This window comes from Pecten maximus, chromosome 11 (assembly GCF_902652985.1).
Source record: "Pecten maximus chromosome 11, xPecMax1.1, whole genome shotgun sequence".
In the NCBI taxonomy this organism is placed as follows: Eukaryota; Metazoa; Mollusca; class Bivalvia; order Pectinida; family Pectinidae; genus Pecten; species Pecten maximus.
Window position 1 is genome coordinate 9,229,177 of NC_047025.1, and position 26,984 is coordinate 9,256,160.

The 26,984-nt window shown below is 33.5% G+C and overlaps 2 protein-coding genes across 2 annotated transcripts; one reads left to right on the plus strand and one right to left on the minus strand.

Moving 5' to 3' along the window:
• Positions 1-1,273: 1,273 nt before the first annotated feature.
• On the minus strand, positions 1,274-21,565 carry LOC117338420. Its single transcript, XM_033899774.1, has 8 exons — positions 21,443-21,565; positions 20,998-21,075; positions 20,652-20,702; positions 19,889-19,986; positions 19,106-19,576; positions 2,918-3,025; positions 1,974-2,336; positions 1,274-1,414 (listed from the first exon to the last, which is right to left on the minus strand). The coding sequence occupies exons 4-8, from the start codon at positions 19,976-19,978 to the stop codon at positions 1,274-1,276; spliced, it is 1,173 nt and encodes a 390-aa protein (XP_033755665.1). The 5' UTR covers positions 19,979-19,986; positions 20,652-20,702; positions 20,998-21,075; positions 21,443-21,565.
• A 3,246-nt stretch (positions 21,566-24,811) lies between these two features.
• On the plus strand, positions 24,812-26,527 carry LOC117338667. Its single transcript, XM_033900038.1, has 2 exons — positions 24,812-25,482; positions 26,021-26,527. Exons 1-2 carry the CDS (start codon positions 24,879-24,881, stop codon positions 26,443-26,445), a joined length of 1,029 nt encoding a protein of 342 aa, XP_033755929.1. The 5' UTR covers positions 24,812-24,878; the 3' UTR covers positions 26,446-26,527.
• The last annotated feature ends 457 nt before the right edge of the window (positions 26,528-26,984 follow it).

The following is a 26,984-nucleotide window of genomic DNA, read 5'->3' on the forward strand; positions in this document are numbered from 1 at the left end:
TCCTGATGCTGAGGATTCTCCAAAACTTGTCTCATTCCTCACATATGTCATCTGTATTTTCGAAAAAAACCATTGATGGACCAATCTTGACACTTGTCATTTAGCAATTTTATTCGTCGGCTGGTTTCATCTTGGAAAGATCTGGTAGTCGCAGGTTGTCCATGTCCGCAGATCCCAGACTGTCCATGAACAGCACTCCACATATGGCATCTAAAATTGTGTAGTACAACAACTTGTATGCTCTATATGAGTTCTTTACCTTGCCCTTTACACTTCTGTGACCAAGAAGGTTTCTGTAGTAGTGTACTGTGCCCAAAGGGTCACCTGCCAAGTCGGTACTGTATGTCAACTTAAAAATTGCCTGAAATAGATTTACATTAATTGAAATAGAAAAAGATAACACTGAATCTGAGGTGATTAAATAATACACTTAAAGAAATGAAGGATATTGTTATATTTGCAGATAATGGCTAACTAATACCACCCTATCCCATCCTACCCCTTTACGCTCATGGATATGTATTACATTTTTTTTTTAAACACACTGCCAAATTGACCTTGCCTAACATTGCTGTGTACGTAGAGTTTTATTGCAATTGGTTCAGTTCACTAGTTCAGAAGGAGTTTTCAGGACAATTTTTATCTGTAGACTGACAGACAGATCGATAGATAGACAAGTTAATAAAGGAAGCTGTTAGACTTAGATACAAAGATATTGTACGACATTCTTTAGACAAGTTATATACACTACTCACTTCAAGAAATTCATCAGCCGATGAAAGTCTTCAGATTTGGAAAAATCCCTCCAGTCTCCCTTTTGATGTTTGCGGGTCTTTAAGTGCAACTTGTGCACACTGAACCCGCTCATCAGTCAAACGATCACCTGAAAATATGAAAGTATGCCTAGTAGCCATTTCCCCTACTGGGCCTCGCCCCTCTGGCCCCATAGAGTCACTATACCAAATCAGTTACTCTTTCCTCCAGGATGCTTCCGACTGAATTAGGTTCAAATCCACCAATAACTTATTTTATGACTAATATCAATTTAAAGAAATTGCCTCTATTTCCCCTATTGGGCCCCACCTAGATGTGTTTATATTTTATGTGAGCTGACATACACCTAAACATACATGCTTCTCTCAATAAAAGTAAAATTTATCTCTTAACTACTCCTTTTATGTCCTACCGATACATTATTTATTGTTTTTTTTTCATGTAATGAAAGTGTTACTATTTATAAAATCAAAACATTAATAAACTCAACTGTTTTTAATCAATAAAGTTTATCTCCAAAGAAAACCGCATCAATGACCTCTTCATTCCTTACTGGGACATATAGATCAGTTAGAGTTTTCAGGAGACGGATCACTTCATCAGTCTTGTTCTCATTTGTGTCATAGAGTCCAAGTGGATACTGCAAAACAATAATAATAATAACATATGAAAACTTTACAACTTTACATTGTATTAATAATTTTTGGAATGTGTATGCATCGGTTAATGAAAGAGTAAAAGAAGCTAGAAATGACATTTAACCACTTTCTGGAAATCTCCAGTTCTTGTGAATTAACATATAACTGTGTTCAATATCATACTCTCCTCTAGTGAACATGGTTAATGAGATATTATTTTTAACAAATTCGACACATGTGAAAATACTCTCAATTCAGTTACCTTTATATTACACTGTTTTTTTTTCTGAATAAAGGATCGAGTTTAAAGAATTTGCTATCAGGTTCCTGATGTGGACCCCATACACCTCCCCAACTTTAGGGGAGATGCATTGTACATGTATACAACATCAAATTTCCTTTCTCAATCAATGTTTTGACCATTTTATCAAAGTTATTTTTTGTGTGTTCAGGATTAGCAGTAATCTAAATGAAATTTTGCTGGTTGACGGACACACAGATGCTGCACTATGACATTTATAAGCTCATTGACTCTATCAGGGCTTTAAAAAAAACATGTACCTGTGTTGTTTTAATTCCTGCATATTTACTATGTTTATGGTCCAAATGCTGTGGGTATGTGTTATCCAAATACTTTGATACATCAGGGATGTTTCTGATGATGGCTGTTGCAAATATGAATGTAAGCTCATTCAGTAGTTGCTTCTGTTCTTGGACAGAAGGAATGTATACTAGGTTATTTTCAAATCCATTTGACCCCACTGGACTTGTCGGAGAAAATCTGTCAACAATGGCATACATTTGGAATAGGTGGAGGCTCTGTGTTTTCCGATCTGTAGTGCGATAGGATGGGAGAATATCCTTATCCCAATTGTCACCAACAAGCTGATATTTATGTGAAGACTCATTGTCTGTCCATTTGATCTACAAATAAACAACTTTTTAATTCATAAATCAATGCACCTGTATAGTTCATAATCAGATATATTGATCGATTTATCACCCTGTCAATAACCATGGCCATTTTGAGGCAGGGTCTCCATGTAGTATCTGGTGACTACCTCCCAGGGCTTTTCTCATTGGTTTGGGATGGGGCTTTTTTGTCTCATTTTGGAAGAAAATTTGAAATGGGGCCCATTAACGCCCTTGAAAAGCTTTGCTAACTGAACAACATTTGACAGGTCTACCAGATGCCATCCAAAGGGGGTCAGACAGGGCCAAAACTGCCATCCTACAGATGTATTGTTAATTCTTACCAATTTTGAATATTTCTAATTGCAACTCAAGAAAAGGTGCTCAAATATGTTATTTCACTTACATAAACTATGGTAAAAATACCCCTCCCCAGGGGATACCCAAGGGCCATGAAATTCAGTTTTTGTAAAGCTTCTTAAGCCACCTCTAAAAGTGAATAGTGAAAATATGTAACTCATCACGAGCCAGGGAATAAAACATCATATCTCCCTTGAGTGCGTGCCACCAAGTGGACAATAAATGTACAATACCTTTAGAGCCTTGAGTTCTTCATCTAACTTGTCTTTCCACCCTGCCAGTTTGTTGTGCAGTGTTTTGGGATGGATGCATATTCCAGCCTTGCAAAGTGATTCCATGGTCTAAGATGAGATATATACATGTACATGTACATTTTGTATATATACAAAGATACATTACAAAATGTATAATTTACCTAGGCTATTCATTATATATATGCTAAATGATTATATATATTTTGACACCGAGTCTCCAATGACCTTGAAAGTTGGTCAATAGTAACTTATAGGGCACTGACACTTTCTTTAATCAATAAAGATACCCTTTGCCACATGCAGGTTATAACACTTCAGCACTCTGTGCCAATAGTGCAAAGATACATTGTTGCAATGCAACATTATTTCGCTGACTGAAATATACATACACCATCTCAATGGCAGTTTTGAGAAATTAAGCTTTGTTTTGATTAATTTTTCTAAACCTAATTTTGAAAGTGAAATAGTTGTTTTAGACATTTTTAGTAAGTTACAATTATGTTCAGAATTTCTTAAATTTTAATTCTGTGCTATTTCTTTATAAAACCAACAAAACATAACCACGAAATCAGCTGTATACAAACAGAACAGAAAAATTTCAAAATATTTTGACAATGTAATTTATAGGCTAATTCATTGAATTCCTGTACATGAAATGATTCAACATTAACTCCCAAATGAAACAAACTGAATTTTCAAAGTTTTTCACAAGAATATTTCAACAGTTCAGGCTTAAGCCTAGAATATTTTATTCCGATGTCGCGACGAAGGAATGTGTATCCGACCATTTTGGGTCAAATCTACCTTCGTTTTTCAAATGCCAGCGAGCGTAGTTATTAGTGTGTCGAGCTATGGTGGAAAACTGATTCTCATTGAAGAAAGGTAGAAATAATCATGGGACTTGCAGTATCAACATCAAAGGTTTCTGGAAGTACTGGCCCCGTTCCCTAACAAAATCATTTACTGTGATCGCGCGAAAAATCTCGGTCAACATTACCTAAGGGCCACACTAAAATACGCCATAGGGAAATATACGCCATAGGAGTTTTTCGCACGCCATAGCAAAATGTAACCGATATATACACAAAATACTTGTTTTTTTTCATTGATATACCTATTTTACAGGTTCTGATAAAGTTTCATTTCAAACAAATGTGTACTTTGTAGAAAATCGGTCTTATTTGCGTAGTCAGTTTCAAGCACTACAGTGCAGACCGTAGGAATGAACACAAAGTCACATGGTGCCGGCGTTTGATTTTCTATTCAAGGGTAAATCACAGCGACCGATCACCCTAAATCCCTATCAGGATCATGAAACGCGTCATCGCGATCCCCGGTGGTAATGTGTTCATCAAATCCGCGGTGATCGTTTCTCCGCGAAACATCAAAGCAATTTGTCCGCCGCGAATCCTGATGATGCAGCCGGAGGGCCACGATTACATTCAGCCCTCGGTTTTACCTGTGGTGGTGTGGCTCTCAGTGACCATTATCGACCCTTATCGTTGTACGTGTACGATTTTTTACCGCTAGCAGTCGAGACGATGGTAGATTTTGTGACTTACATGCAAGTTGTCCTATCCCTAATGTAGACTCGAATTCGAAGAGTGAGTACGGGTTCTCCGTGACGATCATGGGTATAACTAAATAAAAAAAAACATCTGGATACCGTATAGTGAGTCTACGAAATTCCCTTAAACGTCTAATTGCTGCTGTTGATAATGATGGTTTAAATGACTGCAATTCAATACTGTATATAGGCCTATGCATTTAATCACTACTGATTTAGCTGACCTGTTTATAGATGGCGCTTTGTGCATGACCTCAGATGCCATGACCTCGGAGAGGCCACATAAGGGGCTCGTTATTTAGTGAAAGATCTCGGACTTATTTTTACGTGATCTAGCAAAGTCCTTAATTGCATAATTTAGTCATCACATATATCTGAAGTATATAGCTAGTAAGATGTCTGTTTGAGAAATGATCCATATACGTGTACGACCTGTGACGGATGAGAAGACGATAAACATTGATAAGATCATTACTGTCCTCGCGGGGACATAATGTATGTTTTTGGTTTCCTAATTGTTTGAAGAAAACCAATTTTATCCTGAATACTATAGCTTATAATTATTTCGTCTGACTTTTTGTAGCGGGTTTCATACATAGACTGTACAATTATTTAAACATTTCGTAGTTTAAATACACGACTTAAAGACGTTGTGTGTTTTTACTATCATTATTTATGTTGATATATATGCTACTTGCAGTTTACAGGGACGATTCCGGGGTGGCTAATAGCATAGACATACACTTGGGTGCATTCAAATTACCTGTAGATATAGAAATCCATGCTCATATTTTCCAAACTATATATATAGTGTTAATCAACTTCATTATTCATTAACAGCCAAATTGTCCACAGCAAATCATTATGCGAGGTCTCTTTTTTTTTACATGCATGATTGGAATCTATGTGTGTATACTATAATGTTGTTGTATATTGTTAAATTGGAATTGTCAATAAATATTGTTTGAAATACATAGACTACAGAATGATGTGATGTATAGTCTGATGTGCCCTCTTTATTGTGGAAAACAATACATTGGTGTATGTAATAAAGAAATCTATAAAATACATTTTAACATATTTCAATTAATTTAAGCATAACAGGGAATCTTTCCCGTCCCTTTTATTTTGGAAGCAAAACAAAATAAGTACTAACAATACAGACGTCACATTACGATAAAGACCTAACGTCCAAACAATGTGAACTATTTCGTCCTTTCTCTATCTACAGACCAGTCTATTTTACGTCCAACGACCTGATGATAGATCATGTAATTTGAAATTGTCCTTGAATGGTAGGTAACAAGGAGTTCCAGAAGAAACATTTTCACCTTCTGTGAAGAGAATGTCGGAGAAGAGTATAATAGATACTATTATATCATTATCGTGGTTTTGTTTTACCGCAATCATTGAAAATTCCGCTAGGAAATCATATATTCCAAATCGTTACCGTTTAAAACCAAATGAAATCAACTGAATGATCTATTAAACGGTCATACTTATAAATGAGTTATAAATGGTGTATCATTATTTTCTAGAAAAAAATCTCTATATCGCGTAATATAATCATAATTGAAGTTAGTGAAAGCGATATAGATTAATTTTCTATACACAGAACAATTACATGCCGTGTAATTACCGTTATAGAAATGTTTTCACCAACTGTTTAACACCTGTCAATCACATATCTTAATTACAATAGAGAGTATACCTTTTCGCAATGACCCCATCGGACCCCTATGGTTTTTTTTACCTGAGGGGAGTATATGTTGTATCCAAGAAGGATGTTAGGCTGTAGTTGGTCCATGTCTACTACCTGTATCTCACATCTTACCGTAGGATTTTTTTTTAAAATAAATAAATGAAATTACACGTTTTAAATCGCAACAATTAGTGTTCGTGTATTATCTCAATAATTAATAACAAAATACACGGGATAAACAGCTACCGTAATTATTTAATAAATATAAACTAATATTGGTGAAATTATACCTTAGTGTTTGGGCGACACTAACTCTAAATCCGTAGCGAGACTTTTTTTACAGAGAATTAATTCAATTTCAATTCAATTTCTTTATTGACTGTAGGCCATACGGCCCATAAGTACATAGTATAAACAAAACAATACATGATAATGGCATAGAACAGCAATGCTACAGTACAAAACAAAGTGGAGTACGGATTAAAGATATAAAGATCGGATTTTGTTTGCTTCAAATATAAATTTGCCTAAGCGACTTAATTCTTTGATATTTTGTACACTTAATAACTGTATTAATTTGTACATTGAAGGCTTTTGCCAATAGTATTTCTTAATGAGGCGTCTTCTTAAATTGGTATACTTATTACATATTAATACAAAATGGTATTCATCTTCTATCTCAATCGTTGATTTACAAATTAAACAGTGTCTCAAAATTCGATCAATATTGTTTTAAAGCGGCCAGTTTTCGATTGCTAAGGAATGCGCAGACATGCGTAGTTTTGATAAACATATTCTGAATTTCATAGGTATATACTTAGTTAAATAAAACTGAATAGAAAATTATCCACAATATGTTTATATAAAACACATTTCGAGGACTTTTCTAATGCATCTCTCAAATACTGTTGGGCTTGGTCAAAAATTCTTTGTCGTATACAAGGTAAAATAGTTTCAGAGTTATTTGGTGATTGACAGAACCATATTTCGCCGAAACCTAAAGAGCATAATAACTCCTTTACACCGTGTACCCAATTAAAACATAAACCAGTGTTTTTACTAATAAAAAAATCATATGCAGTATTCAAAATACAGTTTTTTGTGTCGAGTAGTTTGAACCAATATTTAATAATTCTATATCTGCGTGTATATTCTAAGGGCAAACGACCAAGTTCCCAGTAAACTGTTACATTATTTGTTGATTTTTTTACCTTAAGTAATTTCTTACAAAAAAGAACATGTACATTTTCAATATCTGGTCCTTTGGTCGAGCCCCACACTTCACATGCATAAAACAGAATACTACTTACATAAGTATCAAACAAACTCAACATGGTTTTACAATTTAAACTCATATTTGAACAATTAGAAAATAAAGCAAACATGGCTTTACGTCCTTGGTCCCCCAATTTTTTTTTGAAATTCGTGTTTTTATTGTTTATCAAGGTTCACAAGGGTAAAAAAATTCGTAAAACACTATAAAGTTTTTCCCCTGGTAAGTCCAGTTTCTTTTTTTCGAATTTTACCCCCCTTTCGGAAAACCACAACTTTTTTTTTTTCCTATACATTAATTTCCATTGTGAGCAATAATCGCCCGTTTCTATATTTTTCGGTAGACTTTGACAGATTCCGAAACAGGACAAATCATCAGCTTTAAAACATAAAAATAAATTAAAACTCTTAAAAATCAATTTGCTGTTGTTTTGAGTAAAAAAGATCAAAATCTTTAACTACATAGAAAATTAATTAACAAAATTTTGCGGGGATACCTGCATCGAATGGGGGGGACAGTTTTTACCTATGACACACAAAACCGGGCACGCCTCTATAGCCCGCCCACTACTCCAGTTTTGTTGAAATTGTGTTGACATGTCGATGATTTTTACAAAGGACATGTCGAAGTTTTAATCGTTTCGAGTCAGCACTTTAAATAAAAATTAAGAAAAGGTATAAACAGAATATAATTCGTTGTTACCGTACAGTACTTTTTGATAATTTAACAGAAGACGACCTGTACAATGCAAACTCGTAAGATCGGAAAAAAAATCAGACACCGAGATCTCAGTCCCGACCGCAGTGCAATTTAATTGGGGTGCATTGATTATTTTTTATTACCATATTGTTCAATTAACGCATTAAAACAACATTGTTATTGAACTTACAAAAGCAACCTGTCCCCGGCCGTATTTCATCTTTTACCATTTTCGTGGTCTTTTAAATTTGGCTACAAAAAATACGGTTATCAACAAAAAACATAATTGTCGTTACTAAAACCAAAGACATATTATTGTCTCTGCAAAACATAATCATTGGCATAAAACTTATTTTTGCTAGCCAATGTCTTCACATAAAAGTGGTACGCTTTCGATATTTTCATTTATATTTATACGTACCCTCTGGGAGCCCCAGGGCTTGCATAGAAAATATTATTTAATTTTTTTTTGAATGACGGGGTATGTTTAATCTGTTGCCCCTTGGTAGGCGTGATCAAAATTTTTCACTGCGTTCAAGAACCTTCAACGTACCTGTGATAAACGGTAGATACACAACTAAATTCACACATGTTCCAATATTTATTTGTGAAATTGTCTGCAGCAAATTTCAGGTACAAACCCCTTTTTTTCAGGGGTTTTATCAAAAATTAAAAGAAACCTTTTGGGGAACACAAAATGTCAAATTTTTTCAGAAAAAAAAAACCGAAAATAATATGCATGAAAAAAAAAATACTGGGAGAAAGTCCGGTCGGTTTTTTATTAAATGGGGAAATTTTTAAAATAACCACAAAAAAATCCAAGCAGGAAAAGTTCTTTTTTCGAGGTACGGAAAAAAAATTTTTCAGTTTGAATACCAAGTATACATCTATTAATTTTACTATACTTCATCCAATACCACACATGTATGAAAGGTGCTGTTCACGTCTATACATATACAACCGTATCATTCAAAGCAACTTAATCCAAAAGCTAATTTTTTTTATCCCTTTTTCTTTTCCTTTTTTGAATTGAATTTTTGTTTTTTTGTCCCATCTGGGATTGTTTTTTTTCATTGTTTTTTTAATTTTAGGGGAGAATCTTTTTAAAATTTTGGAAAAAATTTTTTACAAACCCTTGTCTTTCTGTTATCAAAAAAATATTTTTTAACAAAAACTCCCCAAACCGTTACTGGACCCGCATAACCCGGGCGCCGATACCCGGAAACTCCATCCGGAGGGAAATAGGAAACGATTTCCGTAACGTTATTTGTACTCACGAGTCCAAAAATTTTGGGATTCGTTTCCGGAAACCCTTTTTTGGGAAGGGAGCGTATTTTTCATTAAAAATTTTCCCTCAATATCCGGACGATTTTTCCCACGAGGAGAAAAAATGTGGGGCAAGCACCCTGTCGACACTGACAACTACCCTTGACCTGTCTATCATAGCCCCGTGCTGGTCTACCCCCGGGTTTTTCCCGTGTTAAAAGGTGTTTTTGTTTTTTATAACGGACATGTTTTTTCCCCTCACCTAATTTTACAGTAAAAAAGGGGTTTTTTTAAGTATAGCCGGGGTCTTGCTTTTAAAACTTCGTACAATACTTGATAGTTATTTTACAACGGATTTTTTATGGAACCATATTGCTTTTTCGTAGTTAGCAAAAATTTTGCAAAACTACATTGCGGATAATAATTTAAATCTAAAATTGTAAAAATTTATGATGGGTAATTAACATCAGAAAACTTTTTGGGGGAAAACAGGGTATCGGTTTTTGTACCCGTTACGGAAACTCTTTGAAAGAGCACTATTAAATTACAACCTTTACGTTTTAACAGGACACAAGAACGGGGTTTGATTACACAAAAATTATCATAGCGTTGATATTTAAAATTAATTATGTAAGCGTCACATTGTTAGTGAATAGGGTTTAATAATTTATCGGAATTTTGGGATTTCCGCTAGTGCCCCCGATTTTTAAATGATGCTTGGGGTTTCGGTTAAAAAAAATCATAAAAAAACGGGACTGGGGGTAATTTTAAAAACCGGACTTTATTTATACATAATACCCTCACATAGGAATGTGTAAGCTTAAATTACAATTTTTTACATTTACATCAAAACAATCCTATCATAATTTGTGCTGGAATTGCACAACAAAAATTTCAACTACTAAAAAAAAATAAAACAAATGTAGGGAAAAACTTTATAACTTAAATTATTGGTTTTAGCCTTTCTAATTTTCTTTTCCTTGCAAATTAATATTTTTAGAAAGTTTTGAATATTAATTTCTATTATTTTGTACAGCTCTTTAATTTGAACAGCTGGGTTTTATAAATTAGAGTTTAATGCATTTCTTTTCGAAAATTAATAAAAAAAAGGGACATTTAAAAGTGAATGAAATTGAATGGAGTGAAAACCTTCTTTCCGAAATTGATTTAATTACTGGTGGTCTTAAAGTTACCCGTACGATTTGCTATTTCAATTTTAAATTTTTTTTTGGATGAAACTAAAAATCGAAAGTCATTTTCACAGCGATTTTTAGTTTTAGAGTAATTGCGATTTTTCTCGAACCCAGCCGTTGACTACTTTTCGGTGACCTCACCTGTGACGTCGAGTTTAATGGGATCAGACCCGTCATATAGGAATATATTAAAAAAAATAACGTGCCTGAAATTAATCAATAGAAAAAAAAATAAAAGTACTGAAAAAATTTTTTGCTTTTTTTTTGTGAGTTGTTAAAAAAAAATGTTACCGAAACCAGGGGAAATAAAATTTTTCTATTATAAGCCAATACAAATGTAAATTTTATTAATTTTCTATTATACCGGGGCCAAATAAACTGTATCTCTTACTCTTTTTCATAAAAGGTCGTTTTAAAGAAAAATTTTTGAATAATTTTCTTTTTTAAGGGGTCGCTGAAACATGATGCTTTGAATAATGGGTTTTACAACGACTTCATATTACCTTTTTAGGGTTTTTCCCGGGTTTACATACCAATATTTTTCGTTTAATCTTCTATAATAAATTTTAAAAAAAAATTCATCCGATGTGAAATAAATTTAAAAAAATTGGGAAATTTTTTTTAAAAAAACGCAATATTTTTGTTGCAAATACCTTGAAATACCGGGTTTTGTGTTTTTGGGAAAAAAATTATAATAATTTTTCAAAAACGGGGGTTTTATAATGAGGAAAACTTGGGTTAATCTTTCTATAAAAAAACCCTTTTAAAGAACTTTTTTTTCGCTTAAAAGGAAACGAAACCCCTGTTCCAAAAAAAATTTTGATTTCAACAACTTAAAAAACCTTTCCCCCTTAACACCAATTTTTTAAAAATTCAGCCAAATTTCGTCAACAGTAAAAGTAAATTTTTTGGGAAATTTTTTGAATAAAAAACAAACGCGAAACTCACAGAATTATCGGCGGGGCCCATTAGAACACCCAAAACCTGTAGTCAGTGACAGGGGTGACGACTTGTGGACCATAATTCCACTTGTAATTGTTTAGGGTTATACAAGCCCCTCAATTTGAAATTTTCCGAACTGTTTCTAATCTTCTAAATCCTGTTTTTTAAATGAAGATAGACTTTGCACACGAATGGAAATAAAAACCCCAAGATCTCGCACTTCCAATAATGACACAAAAACAAAAAAAAATTTTAATGAAATAAAAAATAAAAAAATAAAAATTGAAAATTTTTCACAAAATATTTTCGGTTAAAAATTTTGTATTAATTTTGTTAATCACATGAACTAAATTTTATGTTTTCATATATATATAAAAAAACGGAAACGAAAAAATGGTTTTAGTAAGAAAAACCCATACTATTCCTTTCAAAAGTATCAATTTTATTTATGTTGCAATCCCTTTTTTTTAATTTTATGACAACGTCATATAAAAATTATACTTTCCCAAAAATGTAACGTCCTTATCCCCCAACCCAAATGTAAAAATACCCCCGGGATAAAATCTGTATTTAGAAGTTGTTTTCACTCCAACACTGGTATTCATACTGAGAGATTAGTCTTTGTAGATCTAGGGTTATAAAATATTACTTTCTAAATTTGTGTTCTTTAGACTTTTAAAGGGGGTTTTGAAGAATAAATGCTTAGATTTTATTCGGGACCGGCCAACCGATTTTGATGTGGTTCGCGAATCATTTATTGGTTTTTACAAAAAATAAATGTTTGAAATCGTTTTTTTTTTGGTACACTTTAACACCGATTTTCCCACTCGCATTTGAACCCCAAAATTTAACTCTGTACATGACCACTTGGTATTACTGAAATGACTAAAATTTTTTTTACAGTATGCTAAAAAAAAAACCCCCCATTTTTGTTAAAAAAATTTTTTTAAAAATTTTTTAGATAATGCAAAGAATTTCAAAATCATTCAAATACAAATTTAGTAATTCATATATTCTAAATATATAGTCTTGCAATATAGTCTTTTGGAAAAAAAATTTTATTTGGGGCCTGGATTTAAAAAAAAGAATGCTTTAACACTTAAAATTTAAATCACACGCTTCAAAAAAAATAAATTTTTTTTTTAAATTTTTTGTTATCACTAAAAATCAGCAAAAATGTTTTTATCTTCTAAAAACCACCGTACTGTCTTCTTTAAAAAGTTTAAAAAAATTAATTTTATTTTCAAAAAAACCAAAGAAACTGTTGATTTTACCATTCGACTTTTGTATGCGGAATATCACTACGAAATGGAGATATTTTACAAATCTGTGCTTTTTAAATGCATCTTATTGCCGTACCAAATCAAACAAACCCACAAAAACCGTACATGAATTAAAAAACTTCCACAATTTCCCAAGATCATGGTAAAATTTTTGATTATAAACATGTATTTTAATCGTTTGGCATAACTGATAAAAAACTTCGATAGCAAAACTTTTAAAGAATAGTTTCATTTTTTAAAAAATTTTTTCTTAAAGATTTAGCATATAAAAACAAGACATTTTTAACGTCTTGTAAATCTTCCGTGCACGGAGAAAGACTTGCAAACATTTTTATCAAACCATAAAAACGCGCAAAGCCTTTCCGCGGGTTTTATTACACAACAATGTCACTGAGGTTGACGAACTTGTGTATTCTTTGTTAAGGGGCTTGTAATCTAACCGATGAAAATTTGGGCCAAATATTTAAAATTTTATAAAAATCATTGAAATCACATTTTTGATAGAAACAGTAACCTAAAAAAGGCCAGATTAAAAAAAAAAAACCGTGACGGGAAATTAAAGTGAAAAGAAACTGCCGGTACTTTAAAACCCCTATTAATGGATGCCCCCAAAATACATTATTTCAGGTTTTTTTACTATGAACCCGTATCATTACCAAATTAGGTTATTCCCATTTTTTGATTTCATTGTGGGAAAAGCCAAGTTTCTATTGGCCTCGTCTGGCCACACTACGATATGAAAACGTGGAATTCTCCGACAAGCTGACAATAAAATCGGGAATGACATAACACTTACATATATGGATAAATGAGATAGTTATTTACCCCCAGTATACCCATTTAGTCCCATCTAGGTGTTTTATTCAGTCCTTATAGACCCTCGCTTTACGCTAGTCAATATTTCATTCTGGATTCGACGCCATGTTGCTAACTATACATTGTAGGTCGCGGTCGGCCTAATTACCTAACCATGTGCGATGATACAACTTTTATTTCTATAGATTTTACCGCTTATAATTAAGAAATTATGAATTTTTGAATTTAATATAACAGGTTTTGTGAAATAATAAGCTTAGTTTTCTTGATTCAAACTACTTTAGAAGAAAAACACAATAAATTATATATGGTCTTTTCGGTCCATTGCGTTCCGATTCGGGTTGTTAGTCGTACTGTCACTTACAAAATGGCAGGTCACCAGCGTGAAATTTTGACTAGCGTAAAGCAAGGGTCTATACTGACGGAAATAAAACACCTAGGTGGGGACTAAATGGGTGATCTGGGGTAAATAAATATCTCATTTATCCATATTGGTAAGATACGTGCGATTTCACACCGGTTTTATTGTATTTACACCTTATATCTTAGCGACACCAAACGGTGACGGCACATTCAATGTTTTCATATAGTAGGCTAGTGCGTTCTGGCCCTACACCCAGAAATGTATGCAAATTATATCCTTACTTGGATTAAAGTTGTTTGAAATGATAAATGATCATACACACAGTGATTCTTAGATCTACTACTCAAGAAATCACTTCCATCAAATCTACTTTCTTTTACCTGTCAGCGACACACAGCGGAATTTTTACAGTTCTTTATACGTGTATATCTAAATATACTAGACATTATTTATGTCCCCTCTAGACTACGACTAGTGGCAAAAAAAAAATCATCATATTTCAGGCTAAGTAAAACTGATGTTTAATTCTACGGCATTTATAAGAGATGGACACAATTAAAAACCAATGGCAAATGGTTATACCGTACGTCCCTGGTCACATCGATCATAGCGTTGATGGGTGTCAGTTATATACATGTAATTAATACTCCATACCGATTCATATTACAGGTAAATTTTATCGCATGAGTCGCACCGATGAGTCCTGCTGATCCTCTGTGATCCTCTGTGGTCCTCAGTGTCTCGATCGCGGAGGTTCACCGCGGCACGCTTGGTCACCGCGGATCTTTGATGATTTAACCCCGGTTGATCGATCGGCATAATTGGTCTATCACCAGGAAACACGGTGATTATGTCTCCATGTACACTCGTCACCATAAATCGCGGGGGAAAGGGTAAACGTATTAAAAGCTACGGTCCTTACTGTATACGCCATACGTGTTTATGCACGCCATAGCAAAGTTCAAGGGTTGTTTCTGCAAAATCAAAGAATTTTTCACATTGTATGTGTATTATACATGATTTAGTAAAGATTCATGAAATAAAAATGTGTACTTTGTAAGAAAATCGGTCTTATTTGCGTAGTCAGTTTCAAGCACTTTACACTACTAGATCCTCTACAGTACGCCATACGTGTTTATGCACGCCATAGCAAAGTTCAAGGGTTGTTTCTGCAAAATCAATGAATGTTTCACATTGTATGTGTATTATACATGATTTAGTAAATATTCGTGAAATAAAAAATGTGTATTTTGTAAGAAAATTGATGTTTTTGTCTATCGCAATTTCAGGTCGATTTCAAGGGAAGTAACTCTGCAAAATGATTAGAAGGACACTATTAATTGGTATATATATGAAACCAAAGATATATGTTGACATCTCTGAAATGATATATATATTATATATATATATAAATTATGTAATTTAATACAGAAAAATATTCTGAAATTTTCAGAAGATGAAAGATGGAAGCATGGAAGATATAATCTATATGTCTTAAATCATGTTTACTTATATATAATGAGCACTAAAAGATTTCAACTATTATGATTATGTTGCTCATCATTATTTTTCATGTCTTCCCTTTATGAAATTGTGTGTAAGTGAGTGTGAAAGGTGTGCTGTTTAGACTATGTATAATGTATTATACCTATCTGCAACCGGTCTATGGAAAAGACTTATATAGGGTAATCCTTTTGTCTGATCCTATTATTTCATATATATAAATATTTAAAATAAAACTTAACAACTGATAATAATAACATAAATAACATTTAAATTTCTAATATAATTATGTTTATTGATTGTATGTATATTGAACATGTATTTGTATATATTTGGAATAATAAAATAATTTTTGAATTGAAATGGAAGCATGTATTGTACAGACATTATTACACTACACCAGAGACATATATATATACATCTGTATATATGTCTCTGACTACACATAATATCATACATGTATTAAAACAACTTCAATTTCAAAAGGAATCACACATACAAGTTTTATTTTCAACATTTTATTTTGTGTTTTTTTTTTTTTTTTTCCATTGATTTCATAAAATCTTTTAATGTATACAACTTATTAAATAGTGACACACTTAAAGTATGCATGTTTCATAACATTGTAACAATTTTTCCACTGGCAGCATGTTTCCATCATCAAGGTACACTAGTATTTGTTGTTACAAGAATACTGAACACTTTTCATTACCTTTACCTGTACAGTTAACATCAGTCCAAATACTTAATTCATGTGTTAATGAACTTAGTGATTCAATGCTGTTCACCATATACACATAATTCCCAAACCATTAAACAATTGTGAACAGTGTTTTTCATTATTAATGAGAGTGGTCAAATAATGTGTTGTTTACTTAATGAATTAATATTTTCTAATAAGTGTTCACAATTACATCACATTGAATAGTGTGTAACATAGATACTCATAACAGGTTGATGAAGGATGTTGATAAATGAACTTAAAATCAGGACCTTCCATGAGCAATTAAAGAAAATAAGTTTTTAAAGGTAATTAAGCTGTCCCTGCATTGTGTCAGATGGTATAAATAAGACCCTTTTCAATTTCTGTTCATTCTATTACCTTCCCCCTACAAAGAAACATTCATACTCATCTATTACCCAGCAATGGCCAAGTTTGCAGTATTTGGGAGCAGCTATGTTACTCGTCTTGAGAGATATTGTCATGGTGATCTTAAGGTAAATAATGATAGCAAATGTGTTTGAGAATAGAATAAATATCAAAAAACTCTATTTGTTGGATAATTCCCAAAATGCAAGTAATATTAAAAAAAAAAAACAATAATAATAACTGTCAAAGTTGGTATTTGAATTTAATTTTTCAATCTTGTTCACTAATATGAAATATTATGCTTATTCATACTATTGTTTCTTATGCAGGTTCCTGGCACCGTCAGATTCTTCGGGAAGGGTGGCATGGCGTTCTGATTCGATTCCAAGACAACTACTTAGAGACCTGATAGAGTACAACCCTGATGTTGTACTCATCCAACTAGGAGGAAATGACATCTCAGCGACATCATCCCCCAACGACATTTTCCAGAGACTTCTGACACTGCAGGTGGACCTACATCATGCTGGAATTCAGGAGGTGTACTTTACAGAGATTGTGCGACGTGGTAACTTTGACAAGTCCCCAGGCCTGACAGCGACGTCTTTTGAGAAACAACGGAAGAAGATAAATCGACTACTGCTGACTAGACCGAGATACATCAAGATTAGAGTTAACTTTCCAGAGGACTATGACCGTGACCAAGTGCATTTCAAACGACTCAGGACTCAGGACCCAGTTCCATGCTTTGAGACGACCATTTTTTGCATAATTGATTGAAATTGATAAACACCTTTTATTATGTCATGTTACGCTTTGTAATTTTATAATATGTTTCAAGCATTAATCTTAAAAATGATTGATTTATTGATAATGGGTAAAAGAACAATGTTATAAAACATATACTTTAAGTGTGTCACTATCGCTAGATTTGAAAATTTATGACATTGTAAATAAATAAAAAGGTTGTATTAAATTTATGTAATTCATTTTGAAATAGAAGCTGTTTTGATATATATTATGTATATTGTTATAATGTATGTCATATGTTTCAATATTTAATCTGTTGAAAATGAAAATACACATGCATCATAATTCTATGTGTACAATAATGATTTCTTTAAATATATCATTTGTAGATTTGATAGTAACATGAATTTGAAAAATTAATATTTTTATTTTACTACAAAAAATAATAAGTTTTCAGTATTTAATTGCAACTGGTCATTTCTAATAATATATGATTATATCACAATTTATATTTGTTTATGTTATTTGTATTACTAAATACAAATTGTTTTACAAATGTTGTATATATTACATTATGATTTGTGTTTTCATAAATAAATAGGCCAGTGTTTCATAGTGAGTCAAATATTGTGTTGTTCATTTTGTAAGTGTAAGAGTTACTTCCCTTGGGATTGACTCGGAAAACGTGATGGACAAAATCATCGTTTTTCATACAAATACACATTTTTATTTAATGACACTTTTACATATCATGTATAATACATATACAATGTGAAAAATTCTTTGATTTGCAGAAACAACCCTTGAACTTTGCTATGGCGTGCATAAACACGTATGGCGTATAGTGCTTGAAACTGACTACGCAAATAAGACCGATTTTCTTACAAAGTACACATTTGTTGAAATGAAACTTTATCAGAACCTGTAAAATAGGTATATCAATGAAAAAAAACAAGTTATTTTGTGAATATATCGTTTACATTTTGCTATGGCGTGCGAAAAACCCCTATGGCGTACCTATGGCGTATAATTCCCTATGGCGTATTTTAGTGTGACCGTTACCTAATGGCGGCGGTACAACTAGTCGCCGTTCGTCCTCATTTTCGGACTCGTTATCTGTTGACAGTTCATTTAGAACATCGTTAAGATCAATATCTGACTAAATGTATTCAGGTCCAAAGCCATCGAACTCTAAATTATCATCATCGTCGTCAAAAATGTCGCGCAAAATCGTAGCCACAGCCGCCATCACGCCTCGTTGTTGTCACACTTTTCTACACTCATGACTCACACTTTCTAGGTTAATTTATTCAAAAACTTTCGTATGAATGACGTGTACAAATCTGATTGGTCGATGCATTGATATCTTCTTAAAATAGTATCAGGGATTTCCAGATAGGTGTCGCTCTCAATCACGGGATTTTCCATGTCTAAATTACCGAACCGGCATGGCGTCGAGAGGCGCTTACATTGAGATAACGTAGAGGCGTCGAGAAGCGCTTACATGGAGATAATGCAGAGGCGTCGAGAAGCGCTTTATATGTGGCAGAGACCTAGGTCTCTGCATGTGGCAAGGGGGTAAAGGCGTCCAGAGGCGCTTACATGTGGCAAAGGGGGTATATACTATAGGATTGAAAAAACAATATGACTATTCCCACATTATAAGATTAAGCATATCATGTTCAATTTTCATACATGTCCAGTGCTAGTATTACTTACTCGCTGAGTACATCCACCGCGGGCAAGGAAGAAAGCTATCATGTAATGGAGAACTGACATTTCTTGATTTCTTCCGTGTAAAACTGTAGCACTTGAAAACATAACATGAAAAAATGGTTTGCTAACAATATTTGGAGGTTGGCGCTGTACCGTTGATGTTATAATTGCCATGATATGAGGACATCTATCGAGGAGATCATCATATAAAGTCTTCCAATTAAAATTCTGGAAATGCTCAAATTTCTTGTTTTGTAAGCATGCGGCGGAACCTCGATAGCAGACATGGGTGCATTCATCTTCAATTAGTTTTGATACACCTTTAACTACAGCCATTGGATTTGTCTTGCATAATATATCAACGATAGTCTTTTCCATTTCACTTTTGTTGTCCACCATGGCTTTACAAATGACTTTATGGGAAGGAGAAGTAACAAGAACAGATTTCTTTCCACTGGGGTAATTGACTGACACCTACAAGGAATAAACAAAACAGCAATTATAAACTATCTTGCAACCAAACAAAACATTTATTGTACAAACTACATTTAAAAAAAAAAACCTAATAAATTCAGTATTGAAATCCATTGATATTTGTACTCTTTTATATAGTTGATCACTATAATCAAGAAAAAAAACACAGGAAAACATAGAATCAACAATCCAATATTGAATATAAGTTCATATCAATTAAAATGATAATGGTTTTACAATTAATACTGTATGGCCCTCATGATTTTTCAACTGTTACAGCATTTTTTAAAGAAGATAAAAACACAAACTTACAAAGTCTTTGATCTGGTACAGCCGAGACAATACTGAACACAGAATAACAGAAAATACATCTTTTTTAAATAACTCATGAACTCTGAACATGGAACTCTCTGGAAAAAAAAAAGGCAAAATTTCATTCGTAAACAAATACAAAATCTTGAACACTGTCAACCTTCTTATAAATAATGGAAATACATTTAGTATAATAAACATTGAAAACATTGAAAATCAACTTTTTTTTCGGACTTGCACAACTGAAAATAAGTCAATAAGCTGCTGTTTCACCTGACTGAACCAAGTTCCTAATAAAAATGTTTGCAGCTGTTTTCTTAAGAAATTAACATATGGAATAGATATTTCCTATTTCTGAGAATAAGCATGATTTCTTAGACTTGCAAAAAAATATGCACTCCTACAAAAAAAAAAAAAAAAAAAATGAAATATGTCTACAGGTGAAAAATGTGTGGTTGGGGTTCCCCAGTGTACTGTAAATGTCTGGATTACTGTCTTTTGAGTACCTGTTTGTTCTTATAATCCATAAAACCCATACAATAATATCATTTATCAGATAGGGAAAAATTCAAACTTTAATATGGTATAAATTTCACATCATTTGAAAATCAAATGAATGAATGAAGGAAGGGATGGTATCACTAGTAATAACATACGGTTGTAGTGTAGTAAGATATTTGATGTGCAGTCCTTAAAAAATCAAAATTCTTTTTGTCAATGAATATAAAACTGAAATATATGCATGCAAGTTCTTAGGACTCACCTTCACCTTGACCCAGAACATTGTTACTGAATTTTTTATCATGATGTAAATCTGTAAAATACATATAATACAAAATGAAACCTTGTTGTAGCACTCACCTGTAGATAACTACATCAGATATAAGTATACATGTAGCATCACACAATTTCCAATAAATAGAAATTTATAACATACCTGAAATATATTTCAAGAGTAATGATATTTTTCACAGGTGAAGAGCAATACATAATTTTATTACAGCTATATTATAATGATGGCTGTGAGTTATGATTATTTTTCAAATTTTCAAATTTGACAATATTCTAAACTTATTTTAAAAATAAATTCTAAACAATACAAGCAATACCTTCTAAGAGTCTTTGTTGAACAGTTGCATCAACAGAAGAAAATGTCTTTGACACAGGCGTGTGTTTGTCTTCATGGCCTGTAATGTCAATCAGGAAATGTACATATTCATACAGATAAAAGCTAAATTATACTGTCCTGTTAAATATATCAAAATAAGTTGGATAACAACATGTAGATTTAAGCATTTTAGTTATTTAATTATTGAAATTAGGCATCATGAAGATTCAATAATCAAAATATTAATTAATATTAGTTATAACTTGATTATCACTATAACAGACATTGAACAGTGACCTGACAGTACAAAAAAAGAAATTACATGAAATATCAATTAAAACTGATACATTGGTTTAATTCATCATGAACATATATAATATATATTTAATTAATCCAAGTTTTAGACATTGTATTTAACATATCTGTTAACTTATTCTATACAACACCTTCAGGGGTCCTTTGGTGAACAGTCCCATCACTAAAGGAAAATGTCTTTGCATGCACTGGTCTGTGTTTATCTTCAGGACCTGCAATGTAAATCAGGGCATTAAATGTTTACTATGTATATTTGGTATATGCTTTTAGACTTCAATTGTCTTAGATGTAAAATGTATAAATACCAATAATACTAACATTTTCACTTGTAACCATGGGGACTGGCCAGTGATAGGAAAATAAAAGACAGTATAATCATATGAAACCAATTAAAATGATACATTGTTTTTGACTTATTTCAAGTCTATTTTCAGCTTTTATTTTTTTTTAAATTTTTAAAATTCATTTTAAACAATACCTTCAGGGGGACTTGATAAACAGTTGAATCAGCAAAGAATAAAGACTTCCTCACTGATTTGTGTTTGTCTTCAGGGCCTGTAATGTAAATCAGGATAAATATAGATTATATATAATGCACATAACTTTGATTGATAATTATCCAGGATATAACCTATGCAAATTTACTATATCTAAGATAGTTCTAGGGTTATTATAGCACATGTGCAGAAATCACAAATTTAATTTAAATCAGATTGGTATTTTAAGACACACGGATTTGTTGCAAAAATATACTGATAAAAAAAAAGACAAAAAAACTCGGACTAGTATACCTTTGGACAGTGGTTAAAATATCTCTTTCTTTGAAATCAGCTAATTCCGTTGTTCCGCAAACATGTTTCGGTTCTGGAATAGACACCTGATTATAATTATTATAATAAATATGATTAAAATTACGTTATCTTAGCGTTAATATAATGTGTAATAGACCTATTAGATTATGAAACTCTTAGTATTCGTTCTGTTTTTGGTGGGTACGAACCAAAAAATCTTAGATATCTCCAGTATCCAGTGTTTTACAAACACTATAGGTCAACAAGTTTTTTTTTTTTATCCTTTTAACCATACTAAAAAAAGAATCTTTATATCTTTTTTAATCAGCGCCCCTGTGCACCCAAACTCCACGAAATCGTCATTATTGACGGAGGGGAGTAAACATAAGCAGAAGTAGGCTTAGATTATTACATTGTATTACTGAAGCAGCAATAAAAAGTTCACTATTCACCTGTGGGAACGAAGCACTCGCTTCCTGGTTGCCGATCTCGGGGATTTAGCTAAAAACCTCCTCCTACTTTCTTCAAACTTTGTTGTTATGATATTTATTTCATTTCGATATTTGATAACTTTTTCTACCTTAGCAAAACATTTCACGCATACACCGTCTGCACCTGAAGGTAACTCAATCACCTGTCGTACAACATTCACCTTTTCTTCCGAGAGTTTCACTTTCAATCTGAATAATTTTTTTACACAGCTGTTACCTTCATTGTCTATCTCTCGTACAATAAATGCAAAAACTGAATTTTCTTGTCTTTTCTTTTCTTTGTTATACACCGGGACGTTTTATAATTATAATACGAGGCAAAAGATGATATCACGGATCCAATCACAACACCGCGAAAACAACACGATATATTGTTAGCTTCGATTACTCACGCTATACAACGATGACGGAGACAAAATTGTATATTCCGATTAAGGGGCGACAACCTGTACTGAATAAAATTGTAAAATTATTATATGTGTTTACATAAATATATATATTTATATCACACATATATATGTATGTAACACCAGAAAAGATTAAAAACACAACATGGGGGGTCGAAACGACTAAGGGGCCGGAATGACTAAGGGGCCGGAACGACTAGGACGGACCGGTTAGGGGCCGGAACGACTAGGGGGCTGGTAGAGGCCGGAACGACTTGTACAACGGTACAAGTCGTTCCGGCCGGTGGTAGAGAATTTGTGTATCCCGAGCCGAGCCCGAGCTGAAGACCCGAGCCCGAGCTTTGGATATTTTCGTTTTTCTCCTTCATTACTGAATGGATTAAAGTGATTTTTTCTACAAAGATTTGATTTCAGGTTTTAAATCAATCCGTGAAATGTATTTTAACGTCCTAAATCGACGATTTTCATTTTTTAGGGGGAGAATTTGTGTAGCCCGCAATCAAGCGTGACTATTCATGTTTTTTGCTAATTATTTCCGATACATGCTATTATTGAGAAATATTACTAGATACAAACAACAAGTAAATATAGCTGATTCTAAAAATATAAATTTCAACATATATCTAATGTGACTTGATGTCAAATTTTGACATTTTTGTAACCGCGCCGACGATCAATGAACTCGCCGTGTTTACCGAGCTTTCACCGAGCCCGTGCTAAGGGCAGATAACTCTACCGATCCCGAGCTTTGTGACTGGTCATTAGTAAAGCCTTTAGTGATATATGTGAATTGATTGTGATTAAAACATAAAAATTGGCTTGAGATTAAACTTAATTCCAATTGAGTGTTATTGTTAAGACAAAAAAATAAATAAAAATATGTATAATTGAAATATCAAATTACAAAAATCATAGTATAGTGTAGTACTCTAGAGCTTATGTATCATTTAGAGGGTTATATTCATGAGTTAGCTATAGGTCCCGATCTTAGGTGTGTTTTAGGTATTCAGGAGTTATTGAATGAGTTTAATTTAGTGCTTCAAATAGAGTCTGACGAGAAGTTGTACATGTCTTACGACACAACATTTCAAGTAGGGGATTTTTATGTTTCTGCTTTAGTATGTAGGCATGTCTTATTTCATGGTTATAAAACCATCCCAGTAGCTTTTTTCATTCACGATAAGAAATCAACTAAGATTCACGATATATTTAAAATAATTAAAATAAAAGGATATGGGCTCTTTGTAGAACTGCGTCCTCGTCGCAGAGCCCGGAAACATTCTTATACCAGAATGGCTAAAAGTTCTACAAAGCTCGGGATCGGTAGAGTTATCTGCCCTTAGCACGGGCTCGGTGAAAGCTCGGTAAACACGACGAGTTCATTGATCGTCGGCGCGGTTACAAAAATGTCAAAATTTGACATCAAGTCACATTAGATATATGTTGAAATTTATATTTTTAGAATCAGCTATATTTACTTGTTGTTTGTATCTAGTAATATTTCTCAATAATAGCATGTATCGGAAATAATTAGCAAAAAACATGAATAGTCACGCTTGATTGCGGGCTACACAAATTCTCCCCCTGAAAAATGAAAATCGTCGATTTAGGACGTTAAAATACATTTCATGAAAATCCACTCACACGGATTGATTTAAAACCTGAAATCAAATCTTTGTAGAGAAAATCACTTTAATCCATTCAGTAATGAAGGAGAAAAACGAAAATATCCAAAGCTCGGGCTCGGGTCTTCAGCTCGGGCTCGGCTCGGGATACACAAATTCTCTACCACCGTTCCGGCCTCTACCATCGAGAAGTCAGCCATGTTTGCATATTTAATTCTGATCCTATGTGTGTGCGATTGTTTTGATTTTCTGGATGGGAAACAAATTGACCCCGGAAATCCGCCACGACCATTGCAGGACATTGACCCCGGAAATAAAACCGAAAAACTGGCAAGACCTCGTGAATTTCGTTAATCAGAAGATTGAAGGTATGGAACGTCTGCTGGCTGACAAGGACGAACGCGTTGACAAACTTGAATCGAAAGTCGCGTCCCAGGAAAGGTCAATTTTACAGAAAGATGTTATCATAGATAGTTTAGTAAGACGGGTATCGGACCTAGAGATGAGTGTGAAGTCGACGTCCTTTTCAGAAAAACAGCAAACGCGACACCATACGACATCAAATGTTGATGATTCTGTTCAGTCTCGATCAACAGTCAATGACACAGTCACCGTTCATAAAACTAGAGAACCTAGTATCTCCGTAAATAAACATCAAGGGGTTCAATCTAAAAGGATGCCATATTCTCAGTCAAATGTTGAAGCCATATCGGATACAAAGCCTCGCGTAACTGAAACCTCTTCCTCTCAATCAGATGAGCCCCACCAACAAAATGGAAACAACCACTGCCTTTGCCAGGCAGGTGGAAACAAAGAAGCCGAGACGTTCGTAGAGTTTTCGAGATCTCGACAAAATCGTAAGTAATTACAAATCATGACATAGTTTTGCTATAATACCAGTGGCCCTATTTTCTCTCAGGATTTGTCGACCAATCTAATCTCTCGGGGTAGCATGCGCAATAGCGTGTTTCCTGTTTTGTGTTTTTATACAACAGCTTAAGATTTAGAAATTTAGGTTCCTGCATAGAAAATCTGTATTTCTTCTTTAAAATCGATAAAAAAGGATAAAATAAATTATCCTTTGAGGCATTTGAAAAAAATACAGTGAGAATAATAAAGGGAACATTTTGTTCCAGGTGCATGCATGTGGTCATGGTGTGCTGGGGCTGAAAGCCTTAATAGCAAATTAAAATATCTAATATTTGCGGACCAGAAACATATATACGTTTTGTTGTTCTTTATTGAGTGAATTACTTCAGGGAAATATTCGTCGGAAGGATACTGTTTGTTGAAGGGCGTGAGGGTTCCTTCAGCCTATAGAACAAAATTTTAATTTACTGAATGGTTGTATAGAAACGACAGATCACTACCAGAAATATTTTCGTGTGATTTCAGGAGTCCCATTGATGCAACCAGTGGCGTTCCATGCGACTCTTTCTGACGGCAGATCTTTTAAAACTGATTCCGCTATAAATTTCGATCACGAGACAATTGACAACGGCAGCGGCTACAGCCCAGATGATGGTATATACATCGTCCCGGAATCTGGGACCTATGTCTTGACGTGGACAATGCTAGGCAGAGCACATCAAGAATTCAACACCCTTCTTGTAGTGAACGGTGCTGTTAAAGGAGCCGCTTTTTCAGATACATCAGAAAACGGCGATTTTTATCAATCTACATCAATCGTTGTTCTAACTTTGACTGAAGGGGATCACGTCCTTATACGCATGGGGTATACAGCACAACCGGTAGGGACCATTGAAAGTACAGATCATCGCTATGGGGTTTCTACTTTCTCAGGCTGGAAACTTGGCTGAAAAGGAATATGTTTTTACCTCGTGTGGTATATAATATTTTACCATTATATCTCGCATGGTAATAAATTTGTGCTACAGCGAACTTTGTTCAATTTGCAGTTCATTTATCAATACATCATTTCATTGTTTAGACATGAACTAGAATATTGAGTTTTGAACGAACATCTTCATCGTCGTCGTCGTTGTCGTCGCCAACATCGTAACCGCAATCAGAAGTTAGTACGAATATTCATACCCGGCCTTTAGCTTATACCTTTGCCGGGTATGAATTTGCCCCCATGTGCAACGCCGGAGTGAATCACTAAATCACTCCGGCACTATTTATCATACTTTATTGCTCTAAAATGCATTAATATAATAATATCTGTACTTCTAAAAACATCCATCAGTATGGTACATGTTTGACAGTGCAGTTTGTCCCAAACTACACTAAGATGTCATATCTTATCAGTTTTAAAGATTTATGGAAATGCATACCAGATATCCGTCATGTAAAAGTAAACTTGATTTATTTTACAATAATTGCGAAACAAGTTATA